An 18260-nucleotide genomic window follows, 5' to 3' on the forward strand; every position below is an offset into this window, starting at 1 on the left:
TCTACTAGCCCTGGAGACCTTGGCCTTTTTTGGGTCCTTTCTCTGTCACAAACTCTTAGCCTGTGTTCACACCCACATGGTACATGTCTGAGGTTTTGCATTTGTGTCTTGGGTTCTGTGCGTGTGGCTTCCTCTGCTGTTAGATCCCAAGCCTAGCGCTTTGCCTGTTTATAGAGATGCTCGGTGTATACTGGAGGAGGGGGGGAGTAAATGAATTAATCATCCTACTGCTAAGCATGTGTCACACCTCTTTAGCAGCGCAGTGGACCCCACAGGACAGAATCCTGGAGTCCTCGGTCTGCTGTGGAGCAGTGATTCACTGGGGGGCAACTGTAACTCAGGGGGTTCTGCCCAAGTGGTGGCAGAGCCATCTGGTTTTCTCTTAAAGTAACATGCAGCTGAATCCATGGTTAGTTTGTGTCAGAGTTTATTAGTGGCTTGATGGTAGCTCAGCGCTAGAGTATCTTTCAAAGACTTCATCTCACAGTTTCTGTCATTGGCCTCAGGAGCCTCACACTTCCTTTAGCTTCTTTCCAAGCCTGGTTTTAAATTCTGAGAGCACTCTCGGGCCAGGGCTTTAATTTCCCTGCCGGCTTCTTCTGTGATGAGTTCTGTGAGATTGTTGTTCCCCTGGCTTCCCTGGCAAGTGGTAGAGGGTTTCCCCTCCTCGTTTTCAGTATAAACAGCTTACTATTCCCAGGTCCCGAGTGCTGTCCAGACACTGCACGGGGTCCCCAGCTGTCATTCCTGAACTTCTTCCCATGTTCTCTTGTAGGACGTTACGTGCACACCACACAAGTGACATCAAGATGGGCTGTGTCTGTTTCCACAGAACCATTTTATAGCCCCCCATGTCCGCTGCCCGACTGAGATTTCAGTGTATTATTAATGTGTCCTGATTTCCTAATGTAAAAGCTGATGGATGACGGAGCTGGCTTGACCCGTCCAGGACCTCCCTGTGGCCCCATGGATCATCTCTGTTTTCCCCATCCCAGGAGTTCAGCTTTGAGGTGGAGCTCGGGCAGGAGGCTCCCTGCCATCGTCTCTGACCTACACTGGGGCCGCTCCCTTAATCCGGGTCCTCATGACCAGCCCCTCCCAGTACATCCTGGGGCCTGGTCGCCTGCTTGCTGTTTGCCTGTGGGACTCTGTCTTCTCTGGGTTCATCTTGCCATCACTACTCAGTTGAAGCCATCCAAAGGCTCCTTGCTCAGCTCCACCTTTTATACTGTTTGCGTATTTCCGTCAGACTTTGGCAGGAATCCTTCCACACAGGGCCTGGGGGAACGGTGGCCACAGGCACACATTTCAGCCCATTTCAGCACACATTTCAGTGCTTTGAGCCCAAGATTGTTTCTATTTTTATTTTGTTTGGAGTTTTTGTTAACATGGGGCAAAGATTAAGCACTTACTTATCTGGTAATGGTGAGAGGCCCTTAGATCCCTCGCCTGTGGCCAGGAGACCCTGCTTAATACTGTTAACCCCACTCTCCCCTGGGAGATAAGATCTAGCTGTTAAATTTGGCTTCCACTTGATCAGAGAGAGAGAAAGGAGAAAGATAAATCCCACCGCTGGCTAAATTTTGAAAAGAGAATAGTAGTCTAATTTATGGAGGTTGTTTTGTTTTGTTTTAAACTGACTTTATGTCATAATTTCTTAGCTGCCAAAAGACGTAATCCTACCTCAGCTTCGCCTTGGCAACCTGCTTCTGGCGCCGAGCACAGCCCCGTCATTGCTCTGCATTATTTTAGCAGTAATCTTTAAGAAGGTGAGAAACGATTATTGCTCTTTAGCACAGTTGACATGATATTGGCGCAGAGCGGGGCCTGGAGCTTCAAACAGCCCGATGGCCAAACACCAACCTAAACACCACTAGGTAGAGCCATGAGGTCAGGTCTGCAAGGGAGAGAAAGAAGATCAAGTGTTATCTTAAAGCCCCCCCTTCTCCCCTCCCCTCCCCTTCCTTTCCCCTTTCTCTCTTCCTCTCTCTCTCTCTCTTCCTCTCTCGGTATCCCTATTCCTCTGAGTTGTAGCTGTAGGTTTTGGCTGGGATCCTGACGATCAGGATTTAGTGTTTTGACCAGCTGTGATCTGATAATGTCCCTCAGAGGAAACATTTGCAGAGACGGGAAAACTTACCTGCGGCTGAGAGCTGTGCCCCCCCCCCACTACTCCACAGCGAGAGCCCCCACACCCACCCCTCAGCCTGCTCTGACAGACAAAACATCGCTTGGTGAATCTGAAAGAGAATGGAGGGAATTATGTTAAAATCAAAATGGTCCAGCTTCACGAACTCTCTCGATGTGACAGCTTTTCATGGTTTTCTCCCTCCCTCCACGTTCTGTACGGCGTCTGCACGTGATTGGTGTGAGGATGCCTGACAGTACATGGAGCTCTAGGAAGGAAAGACGTGAGCGTGCTACCCACTCACTGGCCTGAGCTGGCTCCCCTGATTCTCACTCCTCTCGGGGAACCAGAGCAAACGCAGGCACTTTGGTAGCAGCAGAGATTTTAAGGTCCTGCCTGGGAGCCAAGACAGAGAAAGGAGCCAATCCATACAGGCTTCGGTAAATCTCAGATTTCTACCCTGTGACCTTGGTCAGGTTCCTAACCTCCGTGCTGTAACCTTCATGTGTCAATGGCGATGCTCTCTGTTTTTGTAACATTGTATAGAGATGTTGGATTATGTCAGGCATACCACATAGCCCTTCATTAGCTTTTTGAGTTATGTTTTCAGAACCACTGTATAGCCCTAGCCTGGAACTCACTGATAACGGCCCAGGCTCGTGGGCAGTCCTCCCACAGTGAGTGCCCAGGGAAGTCGGAGCTTTGGATCTCCTGGAGCTATGGGTTCAGTGGCTGTGAAATTCCCCAGGCCTCTGGGAGGGCCCTCTCTCCAGCCCCTGGTGGAGGTGTTTTGAGGCAGGGCCTATGTATCCCAGGCAGGCCTTGAACTCAGTCAGTGTGCAGTTGAGGATGACCTTAAACTCTTGCTCCTCCTGCCTCTACCTTCCAAATGCTGGGATTACACGCCTGTGCCATCCTAGCCAGCTGCACACTGCTATGACCGTTTTCCTGAAGGACCACACTGAGAAGTGTCACGGTGTTCCAAGCAGAGGCTGAGAATCGCTTCCTGAGCTAATGCTTCCTACCAGGGGTTTTTCAGAGTCAGAGACCCGGTGAGGGGAAAGGTGGTGGGACAAGGACAGCAGAGCCGAACTCCCTAAGGGGTTTCACAGGCTGTATCACCGCAGGGAGGCCATGGGCAGGCTGCTAAACTGCTGGCCACTGCCTTCTTGATTTAGGTCAGGGAAACAGAGGTCTCCTTTTTACAAAAATCTCTCCATGAGCTAATACATGGAGAAAAACTATGCTTCAGGGATTCAGGGACAATTGGAATGTAGACCTCAGAGGTTTCTGGGTTGGTCTTATGGTCCATAAGCAGTTGGTAGATCATCTGAATAGGGCATTTTAAGCATTTTTGTTTTACTCAAAGGTTTCCCCACCCCATACTTCAAGAGGGAAGAAACTGCTCATTCCCAGCAGGCAAATTTCGTTCCTTGATTCAGTACTTCTTTTGGAACTCTCTTACCTTTGCCCGGATGCCTTGTTTCATTGGTTTTTGTTTTGTTTTGTTTTTGTTGGGAGTTTCTTGAGACAGAGTCTCAAATTAGCTGTGTTGCCTGATCATTCTGCCTCCACCTCCCAAGGGCTGGGTGACAGGCACGCACTACCACCCCCAGCTTTGCCAAGGATTTTAAGTATGTTACTTTATTTAGTCTTAAGCAAGGTCAGATGATCTACCATGCAAAGGAAAAAAACTGCCCCGGTCATGTAACCAATAAATGGGGAAGTTGTAACTCCAAATAAAGGGATAATCAAGCCGGACTGGGGGTAGAGTTCAGGCCTTTGGATGTCTTTTCTCCAGAGAAGTCTTTAGATGGAGCTGCAAAGAGCAGGAAGGACTGACCGGGTAGATGAGGACTCCCGAATCAGAGAACAGTAGAATCCAAACCTAACCCAGGCTGTCCTCTTTGACCTTTCAACTCCAAGCCACTTGGCCTCTTGCCCTGCCGATGCTTGACCTTTGAAGTTCTTTCTGTCAAACAGCAAGTGTTTGCTGTTAGGTCATTTAGCTGCCCGTGATGTAATTGGGTTATTTACCAGTCTCTCTCTCTCTCTCTCTCTCTCTCTCTCTCTCTCTCTCTCTCTCTCTCTCTCTCTCTCTCTCTCTCTCTCTCTCTCTTTCTCTCTCTCTCTCTCTCTCCACTAAACAATGTCCAATAAATCTGAAGTTAGAATAGCTTGGAGCTGATGTGATGTGGGGTTTTTGTTTTGTTTTAAATAAATTCTTTGTAATTGTAACCTTAAACCCTAGATACAATGTTTCCAGTCTGAACCTACAGCAAGCTATAAGACTCATTTTCTCAGGGCTCAGGACTAAGGAGAGGCAATGGACTTCGGCCTCTGCCCCCAGGAAGGAACACACAGGCCCCTGAGCAGAGGCTGAATGTCAGGGAAAGCTACCGTGTTTCCTCTACTTCCCTTCCTCCCTTCCATTGGCAACACTGCAGGTTGAACCTAGGGCTTCGCTAAAGTTGAACTTGAATATTCCCATCACTGAACTGTATCCTCAAGCTGCCTGGTGGTGGTGGTGGTGGTGGCGGCGGCGGCGGCGGCGGTGTGTGTGTGTGTGTGTGTGTGTGTGTGTATGTGTGTGTGAGAGAGAGAGAGAGAGTTTAAGTGTAGAACTTCTCTTTTAAACACGGCTCATATAATTTACAAGTTTCACTTGAGAAGCAAATTGTCAATAGCATTTAAAAGTTGGTTCCCATTAGTAAATCTGAATTTCAGACTCTTCAGTCAGATGAAGTTGTCATGAAGCAAGGCTATACGCAGACAATAGGAACCTTTAGTGAAACCTTCAAACCTGAGCGTCAGTATTGTTGGTCAATTATTGGCCTTTCTTTTGCTTGACATTTTTGCTTGCATGTATTTACCAGGCAGATTTCCTGGTTGGTCACCCCACCCCCACCCTGTGAATCCCCGGATCGAGCTCAGATCATTGGTCTACGAGATAACCAACAGCTGTTGGTTGTCTAACAGTAAAAGTTTAGAAACGTCCTAAAAATGAGGGAATAATTAAATAAATTACAACATTCCGTTCATTAAAGCAGCCTTTTAAAATGCTGCTCACCCAGAGGTTTTAATAACACATGACAACAGGAAACAGAATTATGAATATACCACAAAACTGTGGGTTTTTTTTAATTAAACATGAAATTGAAATCTGGAAGAAAAGCATCCAAAATTAATAGTAGTTACTTGATGGATAATAACATGATAGGGTTTTATGTAGTTTATATTCATGTTGTTTTCCTAGGAGTATAAATTACTGTAGTAATTGAAAATGCATGCATAATTAATTTATAATTTTAATGTCATCATTTAATACTTTAGCTATTCAGAGCTCAGCTTTCTTAAAATCTAGAATATTGCTGAGGTTCTACGTGTAGAAACACCCATTCCAAGCGGCTAAAATTAACATTGCAAAGTTCACACATAAAGCATATCATGTTTGTGACTTCAGCAATTCAGCGCCCAGAGCTCACACAACAAAATGTCATGTGACCTCCATGTGTGTGCTCATGTGCACACTGCACACAGTCCTTAGGGAAGCTGGTCAGCAGAGTCCTGCGGCCACCGGAGGAACACAACAGCTCCCACCCTGTGCCCGTGGCCCCGAAACCCCTGCAGGCTCTTCATCCTTTCACTGCCTAGCAATGCAGTTCATATCGGTAGCCCAGTCAGCAAGAAATGCCTTTTTTCTGCATTTTAAAATTATATAAAAGCTCTTGATATTAAAATCTTTCAAGGTTTTTCATCTCACATAGTTCAACCCTAAGAGGGAAGAGCTCCTAGGTAGGTACACCTCCTAGCCGGGTGTCGGGAGTAACTGACAGGGTCCACTGTGTCTCTGAAGCTGACCTTGAACTGATGACCCTCCTGCCTCGGCCCCCCTAGTGCTAAGACTGCCCACATGTCTCATCTGGCCTCATCCCCTTACCATTTATAAAAGAGCATGTTTTTTTTTTTATAATTTTCTCATTTATATCAGACACTCTCATTTCCTGAGCTCCTATCAATACCTGAGTGACCTAGAGAAGAATATCACTACAGCTGCCCTGGGGGGCCTTAGAATCTGTCCGAGAGATGAGGGTAAACAGCCAGGCTTTGAGTCTGGGTTACTGAGAAGGCCTCAGCAGTGGCATTCGGCCTGGGCTGTACCTGCCTTAGGATGCAGACAGGGTTAGGAGAATTTGGAATGTAATGGTCAGCATGGGCTGTGGGTCAGACTGAGTCCAGGGCAGGTGTGATTGGCCCTGCACAACCCGCTCACCAGCCTGCCTTGCTCCTGTGGCAGAGGCACGGGGTTCAGGGGCTAAGAAGGTAATGGATAGATGTTCAGGAAAGTATTGCTCCCTTCCCTATGTAGCTGGTGGGAGGGAATTCATATCTTCCTGTTGTATAAAACCAAAGAGAGCTGTTGGGGAGTGTAAACACAGGCGAGGGCCACTGAAATCCCTTTGCCCCGTGGTAAGGGTGGTGTGTCTTTGATTCCTTGTCTCCGCTGTCATCAGAGCAGAGCAGAGAGTGAGGGGCAGTCCAGCGCCACACAGAGGGCTATCAGGGTCCTCACCCTTCACACTCAAGAGCCATGAAGTGCCTGGCTTCTGGCTACACTCAGTGACGTCTCCAACAGCTCTCTGCTCTCCTGGGCTTTCCATGCTGAGGTTACAGTCCGAAGATGGTTGCTGGATCTGTTTTGATGTGCTTACCTGGCCAGCCTGCAGGGTTATTCACAGAGGAAAACAAGGGTGGCCAAAATACAGTCAGCCAGTCACCGTGGGTTTGATGGCACAGTGACGGAAAACCTAGACAGAGGCCAGGAGATTTTGCCGTTTTGTTCGTAAGAACTAGAAACAGTCATTTGCTGGCCCACTTGCCCGGTTTGGTGTGTAGCTCAGGGACCTGTTCTTGCTATGAAGCTCACTGACCCCGTGATGTGGCCAAGCGCGATGTGCCAAGTCTACAGAGAGACACCTCGCAGTGCCTTTTCCAGAGAATGAGCGGCGGGCAGCTGCAGGCCTGTCTGTAGACACAGGAAGCAACCGTAGGTCCCTTGTTCTTTGTCAGAACTTAGCTGACATGTAATTTGAAAATGTTGCCGGAATAATTGTAAATGCCCTTCTGCAAAATCGGAAGCTCCCTGTCTCTCCTGCCGCAGACCTAGATAGGTAGCAGCCATTTGGTACGTGGTTTCAGTCCTGCCTGGTGGCTGCCCTCTGAGAAGCCCCTTCCCCTCTACATGTGTGTCCTCATCTGAAGGACAAAGGTCAGGCGCACTGTGCTGCCATCGAGGAAGTTGTTCGGAAGCCGATTCCACTCGCATGGTCACATCGCGAACTGCAGCCAGCGCTCCCTGCAGGCTTTGCTGGCAAAGTTGCACCCATGCCTCGGGCTCTGGCGCTCTACGCCACTAATTGGTGGTTATTTATTATTCGGGACTTACACTATTTTCTTGACAATGTGTTTGCGAGGCCCGAGTGAAATGATACATGTGAAATTAATTCAGAAACTAAGGTTTTGTGTGGCTGGACAACGGTTATTATTCCTGGCTCAGAGAAGGCACTGAAGACCAAGTAGTATGAAAATGTATGTGGCCAGCCTTGTAAAAGAGAAGCCGTTTCCCATGGTAATGTGTCATTAAAAAGAGAGAAGGGGCCCCTGATGCTCTCTGTGTGGTTCTCTGTACCGGGGGATAAGTAGTGGATGTCGGAAAGGCCGTCCATCAGCAGGCTGCCCTGGGAAGCTCATCCTGCTCGACCGTCGGAGAGAACAGAGAGTGCCGGGGGCCCAGCAGTGTTCACAGAAATGAGTTTCTCCACAGAGGCAGTCAGCCCAACTGACGTGGTTTCTGTCGCTTCTCCTACCTTGGGCATTCTTGTCTTAAATACATTGAATAAATCTGTATCCTTGAAGTGTGCTCTGGTGTTCCTTGCTGTAAACCCTATAACAAATACCATCATAGACTGATGTTTGGGTTTTTGTTTTTGTTTTTTATCTCAAACCTAAAATATGCAGTTACTAATATGCTAAATTATGTCTCTGGTGCTCGAAGATCTAAACTGAGTTCTAAAGTAACTTCTCCTTTTCACTTGTCTTCTAGCGACAGACATCACACCTCCAGCGCCATCCCTGTTCCAAAGAGACAGAGCTCCATGTTTGGGGGTGCAGATGTAGGCTTCTCTGGGGGTATCCCTTCACCCGACAAAGGACATCGAAAACGGGCCAGCTCAGAGAATGAGAGACTCCAATACAAAACCCCTCCTCCCAGCTACAATTCGGCACTGACACAGCCCGGGGTGGCTGTGACCGCTGTGGGAGACTCTGAGAGGAAGGTCACGCCGCTGTCCTCCTCCTTGGACACGTCCCTGGACTTCTCCAAAGAAAATAAGAAAACAGGAGTAGTTCTGGGCAACAGTGTAAGTGGAGACCATGGAAATTCGGACTCCAGCCAGCAAGGGGAAGCCCTGCCCGGGCACCTGGCTGTGAACGGGACAGCACTGCCCGGTGAGCAGGCTGGCTCTGCCGGTGCCCTGCTGCCAGGCCCCTGCCTCCCGGCCCCCTCAGCTGAGCTCTGCTGCGCAGTGGAACAAGCAGAAGAAATCATCGGGCTGGAAGCCACAGGCTTCACCTCAGGCGACCAGCTGGAAGCACTCAGCTGCATCCCCGTGGACAGTGCCGTGGCGGTGGAGTGCGATGAGCAGGTGCTGGGAGAGTTTGAGGAGTTCTCCCGGAGGATCTACGCCCTCAGTGAAAACGTGTCCAGCTTCCGCCGGCCACGCAGGAGTTCCGATAAGTGAGGAGAGAGGGCAGACGGCGGGACCAGGGCAGAGCCCCCGCCCTCCCCCAGGCCCAAGCTGCACTTAACCTTTTTAGTAATTCTGGACAAATGAGGATCAGTGGAGGACATTCCTCAGAAAGGCTGACTCTGGGAACAGAGGGGACTCGGGATCATCGGGTACCGTGGGGCCAGTCTGGCGGTGGTGTCCGGGAAAACGTCATAGCTCCAGTCATCTTACAGGCACCTGTCTGCGCTTCATTTACACGCGGTGTTTCCCCCAAAAGGAAGATGATAATGCGTCTGTAGTAGAGTGAACTCTCCTTTAGTTTCTCAACAGCATTTGTCCTCGCCATTGTTCGTAAAACTTTGCAAAACAGAGTATTCAAAAACAGCATTCTGCCCCTTCCACTTCCTGAGAGGCCCACGGATGGCCCCTTAGGCTGATGAATAAGAAGCAGAGGGGGTCCTTGTCCGGGGCCTCCGCCCTGACTGCTGCCCATCAGCCTGCAGACCTGGCCCCACTGGCCCTGCTTTCTCAAGATGGCTCTCTCACCCTGAAAGCTGGGGCAGTAGATTCGCTAGTCCGAGCAGCAGACACGATGCTCTGTCCTGTCCAGTATGCCATGCCTAATGCAAAGCTTTCCTGTGGGGGACCCCGGGGGACCCTCAGAAACCTCAAGGTCACCACAGTCAGAGGACAGCCAGCTTCCTTTGGGGCCAAAGTTTTTATCTGGGCAGATGCCGTGGTCCAAAATTGGGCACACCTCTAGCAATACACTCCCCAGATAAAGACCCCTAGATGTAAATCCCAAGTTAACTTATAACGTTTCAGTCAGCAGGAAGCCATCATAAGTTATGTGGAGCCAGGATGTCCAGTTTGCAGGCGGCGAGACAGCTGAGCGACAGTTGCATTTGGAGACGGGATGAAGCATAGACAATGTGCAATCTCACAATGTTAAATTATGTTTCTGAAACCCATTGTCATTCTGTGTTCAGATTCCATTTTACTGTTGCATTACACATTATACATTATGTACCCACGGACATTGCCTCAGGGTTGCAAGCTCTTAAAGAAAAATTTATCCATATATCCATGTATTGTATAGAAGAATAAAAATTGAATTTGCTTCACTTGACCTGATCTTCTCCCACCCCCAGTTTTGGTTTGGTTTGGTTTGGTTTGGTTTGGGGGATGGGGATGTCATTTTCCCCCCCTCTAAACCTGAATCTCTTCACGTTACGTCCTGACAAGGCGAGCCTGAACTGTCACTAAGCTGATGCTGCTGATTTCACTTGAGTTTGCGTGCTGTGAAAAGTGGCACATACTTCCCAGCTGTATTTATTCCCCAGTAGTGATGTCCCACATAGCTCCTTAACTCGCGTGTCCCATAATTGTGTCCATATTATAGCCGAGCATCCCTAGGCCACAGCTTTAGTTGGCAGCTGTGCTGCCGGATGAACTAATCCGTACCATGATTTCTCTAGACCGCGAGTGCACAGGCGTACTGCACAGCAAGCGCACAGACGTACTGCACAGCAGACAGCGGTCCTGCCGTTGGAAACCTTTGCTTGGTCTGAGGAAGTCCATCTATTCTACTTGTGGGGGTGAGACTTCTTCACAGGGTACAGAGTCAGAGTGGGTGGAGGGCTTCGCCATTCTAGATACAGAGATGCTATGGGCTCCTGCAGGGAAGCAGCGGCTCCCAAAGGTAGAGGTGACGGAAGGTCAGTGTCAGTGCCGTGGAAAGTGAGTGCCAGGTGATCTGTGACCTCGTAGGGCTGGGGATGCACCTGAGACTTCATGCCAATGCCTCTAGGCGTGTTCTATTGCCCTGCCCCTGAGCCTGTAAAGGTCTTACCCTCAGCCTCTGCCCTTCTGAACCTCCTAAGTCAGCATGGAGCCCTTGCCTGGGTCCACACGGCTCTGGTCCGATGGGTTCTGCCCATACCTTTAGCAGAACCCGCACTGCCAGTGATGTCTGTGTCCCAGTGCTGGTAAGCTAGAGGACAGGGTGAGCATCCTTTGATACTTGCTGTGACCTGGGCGGAGCCTGCAGCAGCTATGGTATGTTTTGCCTTTGTTTAAAGTGGCCAAGGCCAAATTCCCAGATGATCTACTGGTCTTTTAATTAGCCTTGTTCATCACTAAAAATAATAACAAAATTTGCTTATGCGGCAGAAAGGGAAACAACAGGTTTGCTGCTATCCCTTTCTGAGCGGCGAAGAGCCCCTTCAGCCTTCACGTGTTTGAGACCGTCCTAACAGCCTGTACAGATTATACAATTAGTATATGATTGTGTTTTCTCTCTCCATTTCCCCTTAACCACGTTACAAATTACAGAGGTTTATTTTGCCCTCAGAATATTAGTGTTGGAAGATTGTACCCAGCTGTACTTTTTAGCAGTTCTAATGGCACCCATTTATCCTGACCTAACTTGTTATTTAAATAAGTTTTAAACCACCACCAATAATAAATGGCATGTGAAGCCGGTCTGTTGGTAATTGGAGGGAAACTCAGCATCTGTATTTATAAAATAAAATGGGAGTAGTATTTATCTTGAAAGCTAAAAGTATATGTGATTTCTCCCATTTTGAATTTCGTACTGGGGCTGAGTTAACTCCGAAAACCTGTTCTTACACAATCAACCAGTCACTCGTTGATTCTCAAACCCACTCTACACTCGTGTGTGGCACTGAGCTAAAGAAAGCGAACAAGGATTGCTAAATTCTCATCTCTGCCACATTCTCCAGTTGAGAGTTACAGCTACGAGACTTTGTTAAAACTTCACTGTGGCAACTGATGCGGTCCCGGTCAGAGCTCACGTTATAGATGGAGGGCACAAGGCGGGCAGAAGTCCAGAAGCAAGACTGTGTGTGCGTTTGGAAAATGCTCATCATGGATCTGTTATCTTTCTCACCATCGTGACAAAAACCCCTTAAGGGAGAAGGGTTATTCTGGCTCACAGTTCCAGCACACAGCCAGCAAGGCCGGACGCCATCGCTGCGGACACTGGTGGTAGCTGGTCACGTGACTCCACAATCAGCAAGCAGGGGAGTGTCAATGCTCAGCTCAGTTTCCTTTTATTCAGTGAATTGGTGCCATCCACAGCTGGTGGAGCCCCTACCTAGTTAACCTAACCTAGATGACCCCTCACGGGCATGGCCCGCAGCCTGACCGCTGTGTGATAAGATAGCATGCAGAGTTGACGGTCTCTGTCACTCCAGACAGATCCATCGGGCCACGGCAAAGTCCCTGCCCAGGTGGTGAAGGCAGGAGCACAGGTCCCTAGAACTTAGAATATTACTAGAGCCGCTTTGCCTCTGAACAAGGTTTGCAGACATTAGAATAGTCACTACCCTGCCATCTAGTTAGAGTCCCTGAAACAAGGTCTTATTTTTAAACTTACAAAAATTAGTACTGACTTTTTCAAAATTGCCTCGGGAACTGGGGAGATGGCGGTGGGGAAAATGCTCAGGACACAGCATGATGTACACACCGGGTTCAATCCTCAGAACCTGTCAGAGGTGTGCTTGTGCCAGCACTGGGGTGGCAGGCGGGGCTCCCGGCTGAGCTGTCAGCAGGTTCAAAGCTGGTGAAAGACACTGCCCCAAAAAGCAAGGTGATGGGCTAGCAAGATGGTTTCAACAGGTCAGAGCCCTAGCTGCACCTGCCTGGTGACCTGAACTCGATCCCTGGATCCCACAGTAGGAGAACCAACTCCTGAAAGCTGTTCTCTGACTTCTCATACATGTGGCGTGATATTCAAGGACCTGTCTTCATGCACACACATCACACACAGTATTTTTTTAAGTGGGTGACCATCAAGGTTGACCTTTAGCCTCTGGAAGCGTCTCCTCGGGTGTGCATACATCAGCTAAACTGGGGCAGGGTGACCCAGTGGTACCTGCTGACCCTTCATGATGTCCTGAGTTTTATCCCTGACACCGAAAAGGAGACAAAATGAAAAATCAACAGACATAAAACTTATACGGAAAATAGATTTCAGTTATCAGAGAGAGGCCCCATTAATTTTAGTTTGCTAAGAAAATGCATGAAATACCCTAAGCAAGCATATTATTCAAGAAGGCTAGACAGGTCTTAACGCTGTAAGAAATCACTCATTCCCTCAAAATACTATTTAGCAAAGCTGTTTCTTTTCATTCACCTACAGGAAGTGAGGTAGTCCTCACTGAGCCCAGCCTGGTTGTGTGTTCCCACAGATCACGTGATCCTTGAGTCAGGGACCTGTCCAGGACACTTCCAGCTTACCTTCTATGCAATGGTCTCTACCCCTTCGCGCAGACACCCGATGATTCCATAGCTTGCTGATCTCATGGCCAGGCTTTAGTCACCAAAATCTGCCTGTTGCTCCTCTGCCCCGCCACCACCTTCTGTGATACTCAGTGGGTATATGTGGGAGGGGACGCATGGATGAGACAGAGCTCAGACACCAGCCCCCAAAAGACATGTAACTCACAACTGCGGTTCTCGGTCCCCTGGGAAGTCCATGGCAGCCCAGTGTGTGTGAAGTCATTCCTAAGTAGATAGGATAGCCTGGCCCATAAATGGCCACAGAGCCTAGAGACCCAAGTTCAATCCCTAGAACCCTTGCATGATAAGATGGGAAGAGAGAACTAACTCCCCAAAGATGCCTTCTACTTCCATACATGCACTGCAGAACACACACCTGTACATACATCTTGTACATGAAAACATACAATAATAGTAATAAAATGTACATTTTGAAAAGGGTCCTTCCTGACTGTTAGGGGCAGAATTCCTCTAATACAAAAGTAAGACTATGGGAGGCTGGAGAGATGGCTCAGTGGTTAAGAGCCCTGACTGCTCTACCAGAGGACCTGGGTTCAATTCCCGGCATGCATGGCAGCTCACAACTATCTGCGATTCCCGTTCCGGGGGACCTGACACCCATGGCAAAACACCAAGGCACATAAAATAAAAATAAGCAAAATTTAAAAAATCAGACTATGGAACTGCATTTTGGAGCTCAGTAAAAAGGGGGGGGGTCATTCAGTGAGTACCCTGAGTAGTAACGAACCCCCACAATTGGGGAAGCTAGCACCCAGCCTCAGATCCTGCTGTCTGTGCTGGGCTGGCCTGCTCTGCCACACTGAGAAGTGCTGCACCATGCCTGCTCCCCTGCAGTAATGCGGTGACCCTCAGGCTCACACCATGCTGTGTCTGTCCCAGTACTCACTACTGCATTTGATCCTGATGACAGACAACCCTCGGTAAGTAATGGAAGCTCTACTAGCATCACCTGACTGGAGGGGGACAAACTCTGAAGGAGCCGTGACCTTGTAAGATCATAGAGGTCCCAGGGAACAATGGGGGCAAACAATTCCTGACCTGCTTGTCAGGATCCCTTCTTCTGTACCTGAGGCTCCTAGAGAACCTGTGTGTCCTGCAGCTCTGCCAAAGGAGGAGCCGATTCCATCTAGGTAGACTTTCCTACATGCATAGGGTAACTGTAGCACCTCCTACAGGATTGATTGCGCCATGGAGAAAGTACAGCTTTTCAGAGAGAGCAAGTGGATATCCTTAAGGGTTTGAAATGTAAAATCACAGCAGCCCAAAGCCCCTGAGGTCAGGTGTTCAAGATTCTCGAGGCCTCAGGGGTAGGAAGAGGCTTCCTTGAGACCAATCTTTTCCTTTGTCTTAACAAGCAGGTCAAGCAGTGAAACTGGGGAGCTGGAGAGAGAGCTCAGTTAGTAAAATGCTGGTTGTGCAAGCATGGGACCTGAGTTCAATCCTCAGTACACATGTGAAAATCTGGACACTGTCACACATGCCAGACATCCGAACACTTGGGAGGTAGAGATGGGGGCCTCCAGGGCCTTACAGCCCAGCCAATCCAGCTGCATCCAGGAGCTCCAAGCTCAGGGAGACCTTGGCCCACAAACTGAGGTCTTGTCTGAAATAGTGACTCAATGGTTGAGAGGACTGACTGCTTCTAACTCTGCTTCTGACCCAGGTTCCATTCCCAGCACCCACATGGCAGCTCACAGCCCTCCATAACTCCAGTTCCAGGGGATCCAATGCCAACTCCGGAACTCTGTAGGCACCATGCACTCAGATTTAAATAATCATAAAATTAAGATGGAAAGCAAATGAGGAAGATATCTGACCCCTGACTGTCACCATGGATCACACACACACACACACACACACACACACACATATATACATACTCTCTTGCGTGTGTACACACATACACACAAATATATATAACCACATGCCTGTGTATACACACATGCACAAGAAAAATGGAATGAAATCAAGCAGGAGTGTTCGTCAGGTAAGAGCAACAGCAGAGACATTGCTGGATGTTGGGACATGTATTCATGCATGTGACTGCACACCAAGCCCTGGCACAGACAGCCATAGCCACAAATCCAGAAAGATGTCAGGCATGTGGCTGAGACGGGAAAGCTGGAGAACCACTCACAGATGTGTGTGTGTGTGTGTGTGTGTGTGTGTGTGTGTGTGTGTGAAAGAGTTGTGGTGGCTGTCCAGGGAGCTGAGTCTGCAGCTGCGGGAGAGGTCAGAGGGTCTCAGGGGCTGCACACAGGATCAGCAGAAACAGAAGCCAGGGCTAGGCACGGGAAGGGTGTGGGAAGAGAAGCTCAGGGGAGCTATGAAGCCCTAGTAAGGTAACCGCTTCGAATAGGAGGGAAGACGGGACATAGCCTCAGAGACCTCCAGGAGAGTGTCAGAGTGAGGGAACCACTAGGAAGCAAAGACAGTGGCCAGAGGACATGAAGACAGGGAGTACAGTCAACTCCTGTGAGAGGTGGCTGTGCAGAGATACAAATAGTACAAAGACAGGGGCTTGGAGAGATGGCTCAGCAATTACTCTTCCAGAGGTCCTGAGTTCAATTCCCAGCAACTCCACGATGGCTCACAACCATCTAGAGTGGAATCTGGCATAAAGGCGTGCATACAGAAAAAGCACTCATATACATAAATAAATAACTCTTATTGGGGTGGGGTTCGAGATGGAGTTTCTCTGTGTAGCTTTGGAGCCAGTCCTGGAACTCGCTTTGTAACCCAGGCTGCTCTTGAACTTACAGAGATCCATCTGCCTCTGCCTCCCAAGTGCTGGGATTAAAGGTGTGCGCCACCACCACCTGACCAATAACTAAATCTTAAAAAAAAAAAAAGCTGGACAAAGGTAGCCCACACATTTAATCCTAGCACTTGAGAGGGAGAAGCAGGCAAATCTCTTGAGTCTGATGCCAGCCTGGTCTACAGAGTGAGTTCCAGGACAGTCAGGGCATGGGCTACACAGAGAAACCTTTCCTTGAAAAACCTTTAAAAAAAAATTGGAGGGAAAGATGATGTGGGGTGTGTGTGTGTGTGTGTGTGTGTGTGTGTGTGTGTGTGTGTGTGCGCTACTCAGAAGGAGATATTGACAGAGAGAAGGTTCTAGAAGACAAGGCCATGAGAGGAGTGAGACTGTGAAATGTAGGAAGAGAATAGGAGATTTGGAGTGGATGCAGCTGTCTCTGTATAGATCTGGTTGCAAAGAGCAGACAGCCTGGGATGGAGCCTGATTTGGGGGAGCACCCTGAGGGTATCTGAGAACTGCATGGGAGGAGTACCCCAAAGGTGTCTGAGGACTCCATGGGCTTTGGGGATGAAACACTGCAGATTAAGGAGGAGGTTGTCTGCCTGCAGGTCCTGAATGACCAGGAGAGCCAGGGGAGCCCCCCAGGCCTCACCCACTCAGCCCAGGTACGAGGTTTCTGGCAAGGACCTCTCTGTTCTGCCTGCCCATGGCAGACTCCCTTGGGTGGCTGGTGCTGCCTCTCTTCCACGGGGGGTGGGGGTGGGGTTCTGTGCTTTTGCCTCACCAAGGCCCTCAGGCCCTTGTGGACACCTGCCAGCCTCCCATGGCCTCAATGCTGTGTGTGTGGCTTACATGCTGGGCAGGGTCTCCCACAGGAGCTTGAATATTTTCTCCTGGGCAAGCAGGTCCCTGGTTAGGGCCCAGGAGGGGACAAGGACATGGGAGGAAGGCGGCTTCCGACTGCACCAGTCCTTTGACTCTGGGGTCCAGCTTCACTCTCAAACTGCAGCTGTGCAAACTTATGCTTCCTCTTCAGAGGTGAGAACATTTTCCTAGCTCCCTAACAGCCTCTCTCCCCTTCCCTGCCCTCCCCTCCTCTCCCCTCTCCACTTCCCTCTCCTTCTCCACTCCCTCACCCTTCCTTTCTCCTCCTCTCCCCCCTCTCCTTCTCTCTCCCTTCCTTCCTCTCTCCTCCCCTCCCCTTCTCTCCCCTCTGTCCCCTCCTCTCCACTCTTCTCCTTTCCTCATCCCTCCTCTCCCCTCCCCTCCCCTCCCCTTCTCTCCCCTCTGTCCCCTCCTCTCCACTCTTCTCCTTTCCTCATCCCTCCTCTCCCCTCCCCTCCCCTCCCCCCTCCTCTCTTTCCCTCTCCATTTTCTTCTCCTCTCCACACAAAGCCTTCCCCCAGGCCCCATGCGCTCAGAGATCCCACATCCCTTTTTTGTTCCATGAAGCCGCCGGGCCTTGCAGTGCACACTTGGCTTTGGAGACCCTCTAGCACCTCAATTCCCGGGATTGTTCTTCACTCGGCCCTGGGGTGGCTCTCACAGCCACAACAGGGACAAAGCAGGGGCCCGACATAAGCCACAGGCCACGGGCCACGGGATGAAACATTCCTGTTGGGTGAAGTAGGAATGATGTCAGGGCTGCCGCCCAAACAATGGAATCCGGGAGTTCAAAGGAGAAGACGCTGCCCCTGGCGCCTGGTGCGCCTGCGTGGGCTGCGAAGGCTGATGAGCCCCCAGCCGAGGGGATGCCAGAGTCACACGAAGGAGGAAGGTTTGGTTTCAGTAAAACATCACCCAGCACATTACGTTAATATTGTTGATATGACTTTAATTGCAGTATTACTCCTGTGTGGTTTAATTTATGGGCCTGCTTGACTTTTTATGGTTGTAGAAGAGTTATACACTTTAGTTTGTATTTATTTAGGATTTTTAAAAAAAAAATATGCGTGAGAGTGAAAATGAGGCACGGCCCAGTAATACAGAACAGCTCCTCCTTGCAAATGGCCGCCGCCTCGCCTCCACCTCACCCCCACCTCCTAGCCAGAGGGAAAGGCCAGCAGCCTGAACGGGCTTTGGGTCCCACCTGCCTCCGCTCTAGATCCTTGGGTACCCTCCGGGTAGACCCTGCCTCGCAGGCCCTCTCCTCTCGTAATTGTTTCACGCTTTTGTCATCGCAGACATCACCCTGGGGACACCCCCAGCACACACACACACACACACACGCACACATCTGGGGAGGATCAAGCAGAAG

The 18260-nt window shown here is 49.7% G+C and overlaps 1 protein-coding gene across 4 annotated transcripts in view; it reads left to right on the plus strand.

The window, feature by feature from the left end:
* The window catches only part of Uvrag (UV radiation resistance associated), a 231516-nt gene extending 221471 nt beyond the window's left edge, over window positions 1-10045 (plus strand). For all 4 annotated transcript variants that reach the window (XM_048435068.3, XM_048435070.3, XM_048435071.3 and 1 more), the window contains exon 15: window positions 8232-10045. In XM_048435068.3, coding sequence (XP_048291025.3) covers window positions 8232-8928 — 697 coding nt within the window. In that variant the 3' untranslated portion in view covers window positions 8929-10045. The remainder of the gene's footprint in view (window positions 1-8231) is intronic.
* The last annotated feature ends 8215 nt before the right edge of the window (window positions 10046-18260 follow it).

This window comes from Myodes glareolus, chromosome 24 (assembly GCF_982192425.1).
Source record: "Myodes glareolus chromosome 24, mMyoGla1.1, whole genome shotgun sequence".
Classification (NCBI taxonomy): Eukaryota; Metazoa; Chordata; class Mammalia; order Rodentia; family Cricetidae; genus Myodes; species Myodes glareolus.